General features: G+C 44.9%; 1 protein-coding gene across 7 annotated transcripts in view; it reads right to left on the bottom strand.

Moving 5' to 3' along the window:
• The window catches only part of Dgcr2 (DiGeorge syndrome critical region gene 2), an 80,389-nt gene that overhangs the window by 15,766 nt on the left and 45,730 nt on the right, over nucleotides 1-18,893 (bottom strand). For 5 of the 7 annotated variants that reach the window (XM_069994321.1, XM_069994320.1, XM_069994326.1 and 2 more), the window contains 4 exons: nucleotides 15,363-15,490; nucleotides 12,643-12,860; nucleotides 11,495-11,571; nucleotides 4,091-4,267 (listed from right to left, as the gene is read on the bottom strand). In XM_069994321.1, the coding sequence (XP_069850422.1) occupies nucleotides 4,091-4,267; nucleotides 11,495-11,571; nucleotides 12,643-12,860; nucleotides 15,363-15,490 (600 nt within the window). The remainder of the gene's footprint in view (nucleotides 1-4,090; nucleotides 4,268-11,494; nucleotides 11,572-12,642; nucleotides 12,861-15,362; nucleotides 15,491-18,893) is intronic. The other 2 variants (XM_069994323.1, XM_069994325.1) reach the window with 2 other exon arrangements.

Below are 18,893 nucleotides of genomic sequence, written 5' to 3' on the forward strand. Positions count from 1 at the left end.
GACTGATTAAGCTTTCTCTGTATAGATATTCTGAAACTCATAACTCTTGGCAGTTTTCGGTCATTTCTAAATTTAGATGTTTAAGGTGAGTTTATGTGGAGCTGGTGAAAGGCCTCTTGTTTTCACAGGGCCTTGTCAAATGCCAGAGAAGGATCCAGAAACTTTATATTTGTAATTGTATTCTTTGGGATAAGGGTTCCCTTGAAATTGTATAAATTTCAAGCTCTACAAAAGCTGGATGTGTTGTTTGGCTGTAATAAATGTTCTTACACTTTTTTCCCCCCTTAAAAAAAAAAAAAAAAAAAAAAAAGAAAATACACCCTGAAGTATTTAGCGGTAAGGGTCTACAGAATCTCCAATTGACCTTCAAGTAATTCAGAAAAAAAAGCATAGAGAACGGATTAATAAAGCAAATGTAGCAAAATACAAACACCTGGAAAGTTTGTAAAAGGGTGTATGAGAGGAAGTTCAATATACTATTTTTGCAACTTTTCCATAAGACTGAAATTGTAGCTGGTCACTGGTGGCTCATGCCTGTAATCCTAGCTACTCAGGAGGCTGAGAATGAGGATCTCAGTTCAAAGCCAGTCTGAGCAGGAAAGTATGAGAGACTTATCTCCTATTAACTATCAAAAAGCTACAAATTGGAGCTCAAGTAGTAGAGTACCATCCTTGAGTAAAAAAAAAAACTAAAGGTCAGTGCCCAGACTCGAGTTCAAGCTCCAGTACTAGCACTGGTACATGCATGAGTGCACGCATACACACACACACACACACACACACACACACACACACACACACACACACACACACACACACACACACACACACACACACACACACACACACACACACACACACACACACACACACACTCCTTTAAAATACATAAGGTATAACTTGTTCTAGGCAAACCAAGAATGGAAAGGTAATTTCTTTTTATTTTTGGTGTTACTAAGTTGTGAACTCAGAGCCTTATGCTTACTAAGCAGGCTCTGTATTACTTGAGCCATATCCTCCAACCCTTTTTGCTTTAGTTATTATTTTTTGTTATTGTCTGTCATGGGACTTGAACGCTGGGCCTGGGCACTGTCCTAGAACTCTTTAGCTCCAGGCTAATGCTCTACCACTTGAGCCACAGTGCTACTTCTGGTTTTCTGGTGGTTAATTGGGGATAAGAGTCTGATGGACTTTCCTACCTGGGCTGGCTTTGAACTGCAATCCTCAGATCTCAGCCTCCTGAGCCACTAGGATTACAGGTGTGAGCCACCAGCACCTGGCTTGCTTTAGTTATTTTTTTAGGTAGGGTCTCATATTCTCGCCTTGATATTCTGCCATGATATTCCTACCACTGGCCTCTCTTGTAGCTGAGAACACAGGTTCATGTCATCTTGTTGGGCTTATTGATTGAAATGGGGGAACTGCTAGTTTATTATCTGGGTTGGCCGTGCGTGCGTGCGTGCGTGTGTGTGTGTGTACGCACGCATGGACATGTATGCCTGCCTAAGTATAGGGCTTCAACTAGGGCCTCCTGTTCTCATTCGGTTTTTGTTTTTCTATTCTACCACTTGAGATTTTGCTAGAGATAAGAATCTCTTGGACTTGTTTGCCTGGGATGGCTTCAAACTAAATCCTTAGGTCTTAGCCTCCTGAATAGCTAGTACTACACCTGAGATACATCAGCAGCCGGCTGGCCTAATAATTCTCCTCATCTCTGCCTCCTGAGTAGCTGGGATAGCTGTATCCAGCCCATTGCAAAGGTAATTTTTTTTTGTTTTTGTTTTTTTTTGTTCAGTCAGGGTGCTTGAACTCTGGGCATGGGCACTGTCCCTCAGCTCTTCAGCTCAAGTCAAGCACTCTACCATTGAGCCACAGCACTACTTCTGGTTTTCTGGTTGTTAACTGGAGATAAGAGTCCTATAGACTTTCCTGCCTGGGCTAGCGTTTAACCTCAATCCTCAGATCTCAGCCTCCTGAAATAGCTAAGATTATAGGCATAAGCCACCAGCATTTAGCCCTTCTTTTTTTTTTTCCTTCTAGAATGTATCTTTATGAGGTTTAGAAATTACCTTGGTAGCAGGTGGCTCAAACCAGAATCCCAGATCTCCTGAGTAGCTAGGATTATAGGCATGAGCCTCCTGCTACCAAGGTAATTTCTAAACCTTATAAAGATACATTCTAGAAGGAAAAAAAGAAGGAGGGGCTAGATGCTGGTGGCTCATGCCTGTAATCTTAACTATTTCAGGAGGCTGAGATCTGAGAATCCTGGTTTGAAGCCAACCTGTTCAGGAAAGTCTGTGAAACTCTTTTTTGTTGTTGTTGTTGTTTTTGTTTTTTGTTTTGGTCAGTCGTGGGGCTTGAACTCTGGGCCTGGGCGCTGTCCCTCAGCTCTTTAGCTCAAGGCTAGCACTCTACCACTTGAGCCTCAGTCTCATTTCCAGCTTTTTCTGCTTATGTGGTGCTGAGGAATCGAACCCAGGGCCTCATACATGCAAGGCAAACACACTACCACTGAGCCACCTTCCCAGCCCCGAAACTCTTATCTCCAATTAACCACAAAAATCTGGAAGTGTGATTCAAGTGGCAGAGCATCAGCCTAAAGTGAAAAAGCTCAGGGAGAGTGCCTAGGTCCTGAATTCAAGCCCTAGTACTAGGGAAGGAAGGAAGCTTTATTGCAGAAGGAGGTAGTAAAATATTCTCATTTTTCTTTACCATCTTTACAATACTATTATTTACTTTATTCACGTATTACCTATAATTTCCAAATATGTTATTCTTTTTTTTTGGGTCCGGTCGTGGGGGCTGAACTCTGGGCCTGGGCGCTGTCCCTCAGCTCTTCAGCTCAAGGCTAGCGCTCTACCACTTGAGCCACAGCGCCACTTCCAGCTTTTTTTTCTTTTTGCTTATATGGTGTTGAGGAATCGAACCCAGGGCCTCATGCATGCAAGGCAAGCGCTCTACCACTGAGCCACCTTCCCAGCCCTAAATATGTTATTTTGATCAAACTACTGGTACTTCAACTAAGAATATGAAAAATGAAATTTTATTTTGCCTTAAAAATGTAAATATTTCCTTAAAAATGTTCTAAAATGCTATAGAAAGCATGTTTAATGTTTACTTCCTAAAAGTATAAATTTTTAAGTTGCTCACACTACCCAATTTGATCAACTGTGCTCAATACATCAGCCAAAGAACACTGGCGAGAGGAAATAGAAAAGAAATGAAAGGCTAAGAATTGAAAGAAACAAACTTATCTACATTAATATAGGAAAATGTACACCCTGAAAGAATAGAGAAGTTTTTTTTTAAAAAAAATCCTACAATTCATGTAGAATTTTAGAAGAGAGAAAGGTCAAGAAAAGGCAACATGATTGTCAAAAAGAAGAGAAATAATGCTATCCAGACCCATCATGAGCTACTGTATGGATGAAACTGTGACATTGACACAGGATTGACAGAGAGCCAAGGGTCAGAATGGAGGACAGAAACAGATTCAGACATATGTGGGAGGCTAGTGTGTGACCTATTAGCAGGGAAGGGAGAACTGTCCACCTGAGGAGAGCTGAGATCATTAGCTCAACAGGATTCCTACATCAGCAGCAGTCAGCAGCTGCCAAAGCTGATTATATCCTTTTTACTCCCAATGCAGATGAATGGGTGGAGGGGAGTTATTCCCTTGGTTAGCACAACCATACTATTAAACCCTGAAAGCTGAAAGAGGCCTTTTGGGTGACTGTGGTAACACAACTTAGGGAAGGAATTATCCAGATAAAGCAAAGAGAAAAGCAGAGGGAAGGATCATGGAGAAACAGGAGAGGTGATAGGGGGACTCAGATGCTCCACAGGTACCCGGGTATTGCTAAGCCCTTGATCACTAGTTCCAATTTATCTCCTACCAACACTCAAGTGGGCAGGGAAGGAATTATGGCCTCTACCTCAGGGAAAAAAACTAGGGGCTCATAGATGTTCACAACTGCTCCTGCCACAGAGCTACAGAGACCACCTGGGTTGGTTCCACCTTAGAACAGCTGGTAGAGGCTGACCCCAGGGACCTAATGGTTTTCTAAGAAAGCAGGTTCCAGGAACTTACTTCTTTTACACAGAAATGAAGACTTCTCGTAGCAGCTCTCAGCATGCCAGCTGTGCAGGTCATGATGTCGGAGAGTGGGGAAGTGGAAACACTGAAGCTGAGCACAGAACACGTTGTCATTCTCAGACATGGCAGAGGTGAAGATGGGGTCTGGTGGAAGGAATACTTGTGACGAACCTGGAAGGGAGAAAAATGATGGGACTATCTACAACAGAACATTAGTAGCCAGTCACATGCAGTCTGCAAGGGGACTACAGTGTCAACACCACCATCAACCAAAGAGCTTACTGACCACCAAGTACTGGTAGTCCCTGTGGCTCCAGCTCTGTTAACTCCTGTGACCTCCAGATAGTGGGCCTCATAGGGCCTCAACAAACACAGCTAGAAGAAAATCTTGCTTACTAGGTGCTGGTGGCTCACATTTGTAATCCTAGCTACTGAGGCTGAGATCTGAGGATCGAGGTTCAAAGCCCACCCAGGCAAGAAAATTCTTGAGACTCTTATCTCCAATTAACTACTCCAAAAAGGCAGAGTGCAGCTCTGGCTCAAGTGGTAGAGCACCAGCCTTGAGCAATAAAGCGCAGGGACAGTGCCCAGGTCCTGAGGTTCAAGCCCAGGACCGACAACAACCACAAAAAAAAAAAAAAAAAAAAGGAAAAAAAGAAAGTAAAATCCTGGTGACAAGTAGAACCCAAGAAAGAGGGTGTGGGATAGTGATATGCTAGGATTGTTAAAGTAAGAACAACAACATAATAAATACTGAATTTCAGCATACTGGATTAAAATGCAGATGCTCATACAAACAAGGGAACAAAAAGGGGAATGTTTTCTAAGACATGAGCACCCAGGCTTATGGTTTAGATATGAAGTATATCCCCAAAAGCTCATGTATTGAAGACTTGGTCCCAGCTAGTACATCATTGAGAAGTGATTAGATAATGAGGGATCAGTCTTTATCAATGAATTATGATTTCATAATGTGAGGGCTTTACTGGAAGGTGGTAGGAACTTTTGGAGGTAGGCCCTAGTTGGTGTTAGTAGGTCACTGGTGGCATGTTCTTGGAAGTTGTATCTTGTCCTGAGGTCCTTGCTGTCTTTACTTCCTGGCCATTATGAGTTGAGCAACCTTTGCTAAGCACTCCTGCAGCCATGTTCTTCTGCTTTGCCTTGGTCCAAAACAATGGATTTAGCTAACCTTGGCCTGAAACCCTTAAAACTGTAATCGACAATAAGTTGATATTACCTCTTTTTGTTGTTTTTTGAGACAGAATCTCACTATGAAACTCAGGATGGCCTTGAATTTGAATATGTCATCCTCCTGCTTCAATTTTATTTTTTTGCCAGTCCTGAGATTGAACTCAGGGCCTGGGCACTATCCCTGAGTTTTTTGCTTAAGGCTAGCACTTTACCATTTGAGCCACAGCAATACTTTTGGCTTGTTCTGCGTGTTACTAAGGAATTGAACCCAGGTCCTCATGCATGCTAGGCAAGCACTCTGCCACCGAGCCACATTCCTAGAACCCTCCTTCGACTTCTTGAATGCAGGGATTACAGGTATGCCCAACCATGCCCCTTGAACCTGAAAGTCAGCACCAGGCACTGGAACACTTTTAAGTTGTCTCTCTCAGGTATTTGTTACAATGATAAAAACTAACATACTCAGTAAATACATGGAGTACTCAAATTGTCCATGTATCTGTGCTCCAACTACCCTCTGGGCCATCAGCTGGCTAGCTCCCTAGGACAATGTCCCAGTTCAGGGCAAATAGCCATTTATTTAATTAGCTCCCACTGAGTGTTCTGAAACTCAGACATGGGGCATGCTTTGGAAGGGACTGCTAACCTTCAACAACTCTTTCAAGACCAGGCTATCAAGATTCCTTTTGTCTATTCCAATACAGATCAAGACAATACAAATGCCACCTTTCCCAGAAAGCAGAATTAAGACAAAACAACTTAAGCTCATTCCCGAAGACATTAATGCCATCTATCCCTTCCACAGGACACAGAGATTGCCACACACACCTTCCTGACCTATTTCCTGCAAGCAGTAAACACAAAACTCACTTTGCCAACTGCTATCATGTCTTGAGGCTGGTTGTGTTCAGGGATAAGATGACTAGCTTTCAGGAGACAAAGGCCTGGCCCTGGCTGGCAGGCACAGCCACAATGGCAGGGCATCTGGGCTAGTGTCCTGCCTGCCTAATGTGTGAAACAGATTTACAGGCAGAGGACTAGGCCAGTTCCCTGGAGTCTTCCTCCCATACCATCTGGAGGGTCACACTACGCAGAGAGGGGGCTGCACCAACACGCTGTGTACCCACCACTGTACCTCAAGGATCCCTGGGTAGGCTTTCCCCTTTAAAAACTGATTCCTATGTTTTCTTCACATATATTTTTGGGGCAGGGTCTTGCTATGTAGTTTAAGCCGGCCTCAAACTTGAGATCCTCCTGTCTTGGCCTCTGAATTTCTGAATTACAGGCATTACAGCCAGGTATGCACCATCATACCCAGCCACTATTTGATTTCTTGTCTGCTGAAAAAAAAAAAAGTCTTCCCCTTTCCTTTAAAAAAAAAAATACAAGTAGGGCCTGGGAATGTGGCTTAGTGGTAGAATGCTTGCTTAGCATGCATGAAGCCCTGGGTTGGATTCCTTAGTATCACATAAATGGAAACAGCTGGAAATGGTGCTGTGGCTCAAGTGGTAGAGTGCTAGCCTTGAGCAAAAGCAGCTCAGGGACAGTGCTCAGGCCCTAAGTTAAGCCCTAGGACTGGCAAAAAAAAAAAAAAAAAAAGAAAGAAAGAAAGAAAGAAAGAAAAGAAAAGAAAGAGAGAGAGAGAAAAGAAAAAGAAAAAGGAAAAAAAGAAAAGAAAAAAATACCAGTATTCAGGGCGGAGGCTAAATGCCATCTCAGAGTTCCTGAGCACAACTGCTTGTACCAAAAAATGGCCAAAAATGACCTGTCAGGACATTGGAGGATGGCTCCAGCATTCAACAGAGCTGGGTTCCTATAAGACCTTTAGACAAGGCCACATGGAAACAAGCAGAAAAAGGTCAAAAACCCTCACTTCCAGGTTGAAAATCTCATCAACATGTGTGTATCATGTCTACCCATGGATGCTGTGAAAGATCGGAGTCCAAGGTGCTGACTGTGCTCATCACATGAGCAGCCCCTTCCCCCGCAACGTGCAGACTGACCGTCTGCTGTAAGTCCCGTGGCTTGTGCAATTGAGGCTGGTTTGGTCAGCACTACCAAGTTGCTGCCAAATTTCCAGACAATCAAGACCTGTACTTGTATAGGGCTCTTGAGACCCCAGAAAGGAGCATCCTAGGAAATGATCACAATGGGAGCAAAGAGTAAAGCAGCATTGGGGCTGGAGAGGAGAGCAGGGGTGGTGAGTGTGGGCAGAGGGCAAAGGCTGGCTGGCCTTGATGAGGGCTGTGGCTGTGAGAAATCAGAGGCATGAAGGACTAGAGCTGAGAAGAAAGAGACTTTCAGCATGTGCGTGAGGGAATATGGAGTACATAGGTGAATGATAACTGGATGGGGACTTCAAGGTTGATGACTAGTGTTAAGATCCTGAGAAGATCTGAAAGAACATGAGTGAGCTGGGAAGGTGGCTCAGGGATAGAGTGCTTGCCTTGCATGCCTGAGGCCCTGGGTTTGATTCCTCAGCACCACATAAGCAAAAAAAAAAAAAAGCTAGAAGTGCCTTTGTGGCTCAAGTTGTAGAGCGCTAGCCTTGAGCTGAAGAGCTGAGGGACAGCGCCCAGGCCCAAAGTTCAGGCCCCACAACCGGACCCAAAAATAAATAAATAAATAAAAATAAAGAAAGAACATGAGTGAAAGGAGGCAAGAACTCTCCATACTGCACTGGCAGTGACTCCTGGACATACCTGCCCCTTGAGCCACTTGCCTTTCTCTAGGGCCCTTCAGGAAGAAGAAGGTTCATTGGCCAGCACTCTATCAATTAAGCCACACCTCCAACACCTGTAATTCTTAACTTCCCGGTTGTCCTTTCCTCCTTGGTTCATGTCAACAGCACACTTTAAATGCTCACTGACATACCCCAAAGTCCTTTTTACTCCGTGTGTGTGTGTGTGTGTGTGTGTGTGTGTGTGTGTGTGTGTGTGTGTGTGTGTTGTCCTTTCCTCCTTGGTTCATGTCAACAGCACACTTTAAATGCTCACTGACATACCCCAAAGTCCTTTTTACTCCGTGTGTGTGTGTGTGTGTGTGTGTGTGTGTGTGTGTGTGTGTGTGTGTGTGTGTGTGTGTGTGTGTGTGTGTGTGTGTGTGTGTGTGTGTGTGTGTGTGTGTGTGTGTGTGTGTGTGTGTGTGTGTGTGTGTGTGTGTGTGTGTGTGTACTTCTGAGATTAAAACCCAGGGCCTTGCAGATACCAGGCAAGCACTTTACCACTGGGCTATACATAATAATGGTGTATCAAGTGATGTTTCCATGCATGTTTACATTGTGTAACAAAATGTACCTATCTCTTCCAACATCCTAACATTTCTTTGTCATGAAAACATGACTGGAGGGGCTGGGAAGGTGGCTCAGTGGTAGAGCGCTTGCCTTGCATGCCTGAGGCCCTGGGTTCGATTCCTCAGCACCACATAAGCAAAAAGAAAAAAGCCGGAAGTGGTGCTGTGGCTCAAGTGGTAGAGCGCTAGCCTTGAGCTGAAGAGCTGAGGACAGTGCCCAGGCCCAGAGTTCAGGCCCCACGACCGGACAAAAAAAAAAAAGAAAAAAAAGAAAACATGACTGGAAATAGTGGGACGGAGTAGGGGAGATGCCTGCAAAGTCCTCTGATTCCAGTCAATTCCTTTTTATTTATTTATTGTCCCTGATCCTGCACTTGAACTCAGGACCTGGGTATTGTCCCTAAACTTTTTCAGCTTGAGGCTAGTGCTCTACCACCTGAGCAACAGCTTTGCTATTGGTGTGTGTGCTTTTTGCTTTGGTAATTAACTGGAGATAACAGCCTCATGGACTAGATTTAAACTGTGATCCTTAGCCTCCTGAGTAGATATGATTACAGGTATGAACCCATGGGTACCTGGCCAATTTTTTTTAAGCCAACTGGTATATATGAAATGTACATAGTAAGGGGTCTCATCATATTTCCATAGATGCATGTAATTTTTAAATTACTTTTTGTTGGTCCTAGGGCTTGAACACAGGGTGTGGCCTGCATCCCCAAGCGCCTATTTGTACTCAAGACTAGCATCTACCATTTGAGCCACAGCACCACTTCCAGCTCTTTCTTAGTAGTTTATTGATGATAAGAGTCTCATGGAGGCTGTGGTGCTGCCTGTTCTCATTCAGTGCAGACCTCATTTGTGAAGCGGAATCTGAGGAGACTCTGGTGCTCACAATGGCCAACGAAAAGCGTAAGGAAGAAGTCAAGACAGAACAACGATCATATTCATTTGAAGGTGGCAGGGCAGAATGATTCTGTGGTGCAGTTTAAGATTAAGAGGCACACAACACTTAGTAAACTAATGAAAGCCTATTGTGAATGACAGGGTTTGTCAATGAGGCATATCAGATTCTGATTTGATGGACAGCTGTAAGGAACCTGAGAGTGAGAAAATCCACAGAGGCATGGTTAAAGGTGGCAAAGAAGTTTTATTAGTTGGTCTACAATTGCCCTGTCCTGGGTTACCTCAGAACTAGGAGCAGCTGCAACCTCCAGGGGGGCAAGATTTTTGCCTTTTTCCTCCTTTCCACACAGGCCTCGCCTTTCTGCAATCCACAGGTCTCTCCATTCTCCGAAGGACTCTCTGCAGGTCTCTAAGCTCTCTGCAGACCTCTCACCTCCTCAGGCCTCTCTGATCTCTGTAGGCCCCTCCAATCTCTGCAGGCCTCTCCACAGTCCTCTCCGATCTCTGCAGGCCTCTCCGCAGGCCTCTCCATCTCTCCGCAGGCTTCTCTGGTCTCCACAGGCCCCCTCTGGGTCTCCGTAGGCCTCTCAGATCTCCACTCAGATCTCCACAGGCTTCACTGCAGGTCTCTCCACTCTCCACTTCTCCAAGGGCCTCTCAAATCTCCTCAGGCCTCCTGTGGGCCTCTCAGCTCTTCACAGGCCTTTCTGCAGGCCTCTCCAACAGCCCAGGTCTCCTTTGGCGTGTCCTGGGGCCTCTTCTTGTGCCTCTCTGTCAGCCTGGCCTCTCCTCACTGCTCCACTCTGCTCCGGGAGACACGCCTTTTTCCTCTCCCTCTTCTCTGGAACCCCCTGCCTATCTATATCTGGTGACCCACCACCCAAGCCACCCACCGCCAGACCCCCTTTGACACCCTGTCCCCACCCCAGTGGGGGCATGGTGGTGATGTTAGCATCATGTTCTCATGTGACTTCAAGTTCTCACACAGCCAATCAATGAAAGAGACACACCTGCACAGTTGTTGGATAAAGATACAATTGATGTGTTCCAGCAGCCAACAGGTGGTATCTGCTAGACAAGGGAACCTACTACTTTGCTCCAGAACTTTGTTCTTATAGACCAATAATACATTCTTAATTAGAAAAGTGCAATTTGGTTCAACCACATCCTGACTACTACAGTATAGTTTTCTCTATTCTTTCATTTTCCCCTTCCCCATTCCTTTGTTGTACATAAAGTAACTGGTGTATGTGTACATGCATATTGTTTTTCTTTTTTCTTTTTCTTTTCCTTTCTTTAACTAAATGGCCAATGGTACATTTTGATTGACATCAAATGGAGATGGGATGTGGAAAAATACTGGTTCTGTGAAAATATCCCCCTTCTCTATTAGTGGCATGCTATTCAGCTTTTAACTTTATATTTCAGTAAGTTATTTTGCTCTCCCTGTTTTAACAAAAAAATAAAAACCAACAACAAAAATCCTTGCATACCTTGTTTGGTTGGAGAATTTTAATGTTTTCATTTATTATTGTAAAATCAAAGACAAATTTGTAACGTTTTTGTACATAGCTGTTACATGTAGGGCAATCTATCTTTAAGTACGGGTAAATTACTCAAAAAAAGAAAAAGAAAAAAAGAATCCTAGATAATTTTCCCTTCAAGTCAAGCATCTTGTTTAAATAAAATTCTTGTTTGAAAAAAAAAAGTCTATGGACTTTCCTGCCTGGGCTGGCTTTGAACCGTGATCCTCAGATCTCAGCCTCCTGAGTAGCTAGGATATAGGAGTGCACCACTGATGCTCAGCTTCATTTCATTTTTCTTAACAGCTGAATTAAACTCCACTGTGTATATAAACCACATTTTTCTTTTATCTATTCATCTTCTGATGGGTAATGAGGCTAAATCTATAACTTTGCTATTATAAATAATGCCTAATAAACATGGATATGTAGGTATCTCTTTAGGAAGCTTACTTTGACTATTTTGAGTGTATACCCAACAAAGGCTTACCTTTGAATGCGACCTCCCAGCGACCTTCTAAGGAGTGATTCCGATCAGTAATGACATACTGATAGCCAACCCACAGCCTGCAGGGTACAGAAAGAGACACCTCAGCACCAAGAGAGAGGCATCCAACCAAGACTATATATTTTCATTTATTTATTTAGTGGTGCTGAAGATGTTTATCTATTTATTTGTTCTTGTGTTTATTTTTTTGTTGTAAGGACTGAAGTCAGAGCTTCATGCATGCTAGATGGGGACAGTACCACTAAGCTGCACCCCCAGCTCTATGTACATGATATTGTTTTTTTGTCAGATGTGGGGCTTGAAATCTGGGCCTGGGTGCTTTCCCTCAGCTCTTCAGCTTGAGGTGAGTGCTCTACCACTTGAGGCACAGTGCCACTTCTGTTTTTCTGGTGATTAATTGGAGATAAGAGTCTCATGGACTTTCCTGCAATCCTCAGATCGCAGACTCCTGAGTAGGTAGGATTTGGCACCCGGCCTCCTCAGCATGTTCTTGTCCCATAAACAACCCAAGTTTTTGGCACTAGGAAGATGTACAGATGGCTGCCATTTCTGTGCACAGAGCCTGGGGGGTGGGGGGGCTAGAATTAGGGCTCCTAGGGTAAGACTACAGTCACATATGCACCCACCCTGGGTTTCTAAGAGGAATGAATAAAAAGCACTGCGCACAAAAATGGTAGAATTCTGGGCTGGGAAGGTGGCTTGCATGCATGAGGCCCTGGGTTCGATTCCTCAGCACCACATAAGCAAAAAAGAAAAAAGCCGAAAGTGGCGCTGTGGCTCACGTGGTAGAGTGCTAGCCTTGAGCTGAAGAGCTGAGGGACAGCGCCCAGGCCCAGAGTTCAGGCCCCATGATCGGAATCAAAAAAAAAAAAAAAGAAAGAAAGAAATGGTAGAGTTCTGAAAAGCTCTCAGAAGAAATCCAGACTCCTCGTGCATCCCTCATACCAGGCTCATACAGCCCCATTGGGTAGCCCTTGAGATATAGGCCAGCACACTCTGGCCATACTCATAAAATCAGTTGCACCCATAGGAAGGGACCAATGAAAGGAACTGATCATGGTCCCACAAGGCAATCCAGCAAACCCTCACCTGAAGCTTAGGTAATCCAACTCCAATCCCCCAGAACTCACTTGCGCTGGTCTTTCCAACCAAAGCTCCGCTCTGGCTGGTCCCATTCCTGAGCCAGAACAAAGCGTAGCTCCTGGTCAGTGGAGAAGGTGGCAAGGGAACCATTCACACGCTGGCAGGTCTGTGCAGCATCCCAGTAGTTCTCCCCACTCAAGTAGACTCGGTAGCAGCTGGCTGTGCCTTCATAGTGGTGCCACCCTGTTGGGCACTTTCCTAGGAAACATGAAGGTCGGAGGGGAGTTGTCCCCAAAATTAGGATCTTGACTTCAGAAACAAAATTACATGTGCTGCATCAGGGACAGACCTCTCAGCATTCTAGAAAAACAAAGGCTCAGGGTGACAAGCTTATGTTCCTATGGTCACATACTTGTAGAAATGTTCAAATTTCTATCAGATGCAAGTTTAACCCATTACATATATTCAGTGATTGGTCCCATGTCCATAAGGTCTTTTAATTTACTCAGTAGTCAACAGTTGCTGAGTTATTTCTATACACAGATTTCAGCTTCTGATTAAATCTGGTATCAAGACAGCACCATTCTCCACATATTCTTAGTGATGCCCTGCTGAAAATGAGCAGGAAATAATCTCAATGCCTAGAATCCTTGCCTCTGCTGCCAACAAGCCCACTGCTTCCTGAGCCACGTCCCAGGTGCTGCAACAGCTGGGGAAACCAAAGACCAGCTGGAATTCTGTCACCTTGAGATGGGGTGGCATCTTTTCATTTTGTCAATCTGAAAAGGGAAGGCTGTACTATATAGCTTACCAGACATAATGTAACTGGTTGGCTTTATGGAATCTATAACCTTCAAATGTTACAATGCCTCCTATTAGTATACTGAAGGGTTCAGTATCAACTTTTAGCAAAGCCAGTTGAATTAAAAAAAAAAAGAAGAAGAAGTTATCCAGGCTCTTGGGGTTCATGCCTGCAATCCTAGCTACTTAGAAGGCTGAGATTTGAGGACTGCAATTCAAAGCCAGCCTGGGCAATTAATTAACTAATGAATTAACCTCCAATTACTTAATTAAGTAATCTCTAATTAATTACCAAAAAGCCAGAAGTGAAGCTGTGGCTCAAGTGGCGAGTGCTAGCCTTGAGCACAAGAAGCTTAGGAACAGTGCACAGGCCCTGAGTTCAAGCCTCAGGATTAGCACAAAAGAAAAAAAAATGCTATTTTTAAATGCACTTATGTGCTACAGAACTTGTAAAGTTTCTTATGAGTTTATGCTGATTTTATTTATCTATTTATTTATTTCTGTGTCTCCATGTACTAGTAGTAAGACTTGAACTCGGGTTTGGAGCGTTTACACTTCCTCTACCACTTAAGCCACAGCTCTATTTCCAGCTAGCTTCAAAACTCTATCCTCAGATCCCAGCCTCTTGAATAGCTAAGGTTAGAGGTGTGAGCCACTGGAGTCCAACTTACGCTGATTTTATATAAGTGTGTATGCCTGTGACTAACCACAGCATGGAGATTATAGGAAGGAAATGGCAAGTTAGGCCCCTGAGCAGCTGAGGTATGTCTACAGCACTGTGTGTAAAGATAAAAAACTGGACAGCATCATTGCTAAGGTCTGGCTAGTTACACTTGACTGTGTGAGACTAGTTGCCAGCCCTAGAAGAGACAGAGTAGTATGGTGGTATTGGAACGGTATGCCAACTGAGGGGGTAAACAGGGTAACACTGAAAGATTCCTTCACACCTATGAGATGCATTCTTTCTGAACACATACCCTCACTGAGTCCTCAGTAGACAAAGAACTGGGGCTCACTGAAGGGTAAGAGCCAAGAGGAATGCTTGGACCTGCAGGTATGTGACTTTCCAGGGCCTCTTTACTCCTGACAGTGTTAGGTTTCCAAAGAACCACTGTGGCTCAGCCTAGCCCAAGGCTAGCACCTTGAAATTCCTTTGAAATGCTCCCCAGTGCTGTGTCTGGGGATCAGACAAGTAATGGTCAGTTCTCAACCTGGCAGGTATTTGTAATGTTTCATCATGAGCATGTATGCTCAGCATAAGGCTTTTCCTACCCTCAACCTTCCTTAACCTTGTTATTCTCCTCAAAATTTAACATCACAGGTTAGTCATTAATTACTTGAAAATTCAGAGAAAGCCAGGCACTGGTGGCTCACGCCTGTAATCCTAGCTACTCAGGAGGCTGAGATCTGAGGATCACGAAGCAAAGCTAGCCCGGGTGGGAAAGTCTGTGAGACTCTTTTCTCCAATTAACCACAAGAAAACCGGAAGTGGCGCTGTGGCTCAAGTGGTAGAGCACTTGCCTTGAGCTGAAGAGCTGAGGAACAGCGCCCAGGCCCAGAGTTCAAGCCTCATGACCAAAAAAAAAAAAAAAAAAAATTAGAGGGGGGGGGCGGGGAGAGACTTTCTCTGCAGACTGTCAGCTCTACCTAATCTCTCAGAGCTGATTCTCATCTATAAAAGGGAATAGCACAGCTAACTATGAAATTTCCCAGGGCCAGTTGGGGACTAGCCCTGCAGGCTGCTATGGCTTTGGAGACTGGGTACAAGTCTCACTTTAATACTCCAAAGCTGGATTATCTTGTTCTAGTCACCATGCTGCCTCATTCCTGCTGCTCATTCAAGCTGCTTTAGCAAACAACCCCACCTCCCATAATGCAATGGGAGAGCTATGGGCTGAGTCTCTGGCTGCAAGTTTGAAGTGCAATGCATATAGTGGGCAGCATAATTAGGGCAGGTCTGCAACTTACTGCTGAAGCGGACAGGCTGTGCCACATTCACTGGGTGGAAGTGTGTTGGGTCGCCTCCTCTGGTCCGCCCCTGTCTTGGATCCACAGCCTCTTTCCCATGGTAAAGACGTGCCTCCCCGGTTACTTCTGAAAGCAAAAAGATGTGTGCTGTAAGCCCCACTGGTATAGCAACCAGGGGGTAGCCTGGAGGTTCTTCAGCCAGTGCCAAGTTGTACAGCCACTCAGTTCACACTACTTAGGGCTGGAAAGAGGTTAAGTGCTAGGGAGATGCAGGATGTGGCAGCAGAGTCAATTTGTTCTGGTTTACTTTGGATCTCCAAAAAGATGCTGCTGCTCATAACAAATGGGTCACATGTGCTTCTTATGAGAATTTTACCTTGATAGTCTTCCTTTTTCTCTTTTTGCTTGTGTCAGTATTTGGGCTTGAACTCAGGGCCTGAGTGCTGTCCCTTGGCTTTTTCACTCAAGGCTGGTGCTCTACCACTTCATGGATTTTCTGCCCAGGCTGGTTTTGAACTGTGATCCTCAAATCTGTCTTCTGAATAGCTAGGATTACAGGTGTGAGCCACTGGTGTCTGGCTGCCTTTCTCTTTGTTTTTGTTTTGTTGTTGTTTGTTTTTGGTCATGGTGCTTGAACTCAGGGCCTGGGCCCTGAGCTGTCCTTGAGCTTTTGTCCTTAAGGCTAGTGCTCTACCAACTTTGAGCCACAGTGCTATTTCCAATTTTGTGATAGTTAATTGGAGACAAAAGTCTCACAGACTGGGCTGGGAAGGTGGCTCAGTGGTAGAGCGCTTGCCTTGCATGCATGAGGCCCTGGGTTCAATTCCTCAGCACCACATAATCAAAAAGAAAAAAGCCGGAAGTGGTGCTGTGGCTCAAGTGGTAGAGCCCTAGCCTTGAGCTGAAGAGCTGAGGGACAGCGCCCAGGCCCAGAGTTCAGGCCCCACGACCGGACCAAAAAAAAAAAAAGTCTCAGACTTTCCTGCCCAAACTGGCTTTGAGCCATGATCCTCAGATCTCAGCCTCCTGAGTAGCCAGGATTACAGGCATGAGCCACCAGCGTCTGGCCTGCCTTTCTCTTTTTTTAATTGCTATTATGAAATGAGGGGTCTCTCTTTCATTGTATTTTCTTTTTTTTTTTTAATTTAATTTTATTTTATTTGAGAACATACTGTACAGAGGGGCTACAATTACATGGGCAGGATAATGCATACATTTCTTACCAAGCATTGCAGCCTCCTCCTTTGTTTACCCTTCACCTCCCTTCCCAGCCTCCCCCCTTTCATTGTATTTTCTAATGAGTACTACTAGCATAGCAGAGGACCTGCCATTTCTTTTTTTTTTTGGGGGGGGGAGGTCTGGTCGTGGGGCCTGAACTCTGGGCCTGGGCGCTGTCCCTCAGCTCTTCAGCTCAAGGCTAGCGCTCTACCACTTGGGCCACAGCGCCACTTCCGGCTTTTTTCTTTTTGCTTATGTGGTGCTGAGGAATTGAACCCAGGGCCTCAGGCATGCAAGGCAAGCGCTCTACCACTGAGCCACCTTCCCAGCAGGGCCTGCCATTTCTGCTTCAGGGCCCTCAGCAGTGGCAGTCCCACAGAGATGCTGGGTATGGGAGCTCTGTCCAGGCTACCTTCTCCTCACCATCACCTCCTGCTTTGTTAGGGGGGAAGCAAATGTTCACCCCTCCTCTGCACTGTCAGTCACTAGGTCTGAGCTACCTGTTTACCTGAGGCTTGCAGGAGATTCCAGGCCAGGGCCTAGCATGTTTACATCTTGCTACAGGCACCTGGTATCTAACAAATCCTAAGTAAGCAATAGGCTTCAGTATGCATCTGAACAATGTGAATAGCAAGCAGAAGATGAGTAAGGCATTCTAGTTTTATGTAGTATGCTCTAAAAATAATTTGCAGGTCTGGTTTTGTTTTGTTTTGTTTTCAGTCTCTTTTGGAGTCCTCCAACCCCTGGGAGACTGAGAACCACTGTCTTCCCACCTCAAAGCTAAGGAGCATATTTGAAGAAGTGATTTATCCAAGGCCATTGAACTGCAGAGAGCCAGAGATGATGTCTCTCCTGACCCAACCACCTATCACCTACGTGGTAAGGGATATCCTGCATGTACTCCCAAGGATAGCCTATTTGTTGAGATGAGTTTCAAAAAACTGTTGACCCAAGTAGGCCTCAAACCTCAATCCTCCTGATTTTCACTACTGGCTACTCATACTTTTGCTTCCTTCCCTCACTCAGCAACTAGTGTTTTCATGATTCCCTTAGGTATGTGATGGATGGAATTCACTTGTTACTAGATTGGAAATCATTGTTGAATTCAGTGATACAAGAGTACCTAACTGATGCAAAATACAAAGTAATGACCTTGGTTATTGCCATGCTAGTGGGACAGCCCATCACAAAGACAGGCCTGATTTGATGCTGCTCTCCATGACTGAGCATCCTATCTCTTGTCCTAAAGCATCCCACCCTAGCAATGGGTTGTGACACAAGAGGCAGACAGAGGAAGCCCATTGGTACAGGTGTCCAAGTGCTGGCTAGGGAAGGGAAGAGCACCCCCTCAACACCCCCCCCGCCCCCACCCATGCTGGCAGCTTTTGAGCCATGGCCAGACTTCAGACAGGAAGTTTAGGGGCGGGGAGTGGGGGGGGGGGGACAGAAGGGTTCTACAGCAGAGGGAAAAGGGCAAAGGCAGGCACATGTGGGACAAGCCCAGGTATTGCTAAAGCATATTTTACTCTACCTAAATTGCACATCTCCCTTCTGTCAGCTCAATGGAGCAAGACCTGTGATTTCACTTGGTATCTTGGCAGCTTCCCCAAACCACACTCAGTACCTGGCAAATTGCTCACACAAAGATGAATCCAGGACAAAGGAAGGGGGAAAGAAGGAAAAGGTTCCTCAGAGAGATTGCTTGGTTAGTCACACGGACACTGAAGACAGGTATGTGGATGCTGACAGATTGAAGCCATTCGTAGCCTGGGAGTGGGAACTAGGTGGAATATTTAAGTAACCAGAAAGCCAAATGGTCTTCAGGGGAATTCTGTGCTGAATGGCTTTTCCTATGGCTCAAGGGACAACTTTGCAGCCCTTATTTCTACTGGCTCTCTTCCTACACACTCACATTTATCACCTCACATATTCAACATTCATCCCATGCCTGCCAACACACAGGCCTTTGCCAGCAAGTCAGAGGACAGCCTAGGATCCATAGCAAAATTGTGTCTCAGATTGTCTCCAAGTTAGGAATGAAGCCAGCAGGACCATCTCTATGACCATGGTAAGTCTATAAAAACTTCTAGCTGGCTACTGGTGGCTCATATTTGTAATCCTAGCTACTTAGGAGGCTGAGATCTGAGGACTGTGGTTCAAAGCCAGCTGGGGTAGGAAAGTCTATGAGCCTTTTATTTCCAATTAACTACCAAAAAAGCCGCAAATGGAACTATGGTTCAAGTGGTAGAGTGCTAGCTTTAAGAAAAAGAAAAAAACAAAAACAAAAACCAACAACTCAGGAACAATACCT

Source organism: Dipodomys merriami, unplaced genomic scaffold (assembly GCF_024711535.1).
Source record: "Dipodomys merriami isolate MVZ:Mamm:240054 unplaced genomic scaffold, mDipMer1.0.p SCAF_45, whole genome shotgun sequence".
Taxonomy (NCBI): domain Eukaryota; kingdom Metazoa; phylum Chordata; class Mammalia; order Rodentia; family Heteromyidae; genus Dipodomys; species Dipodomys merriami.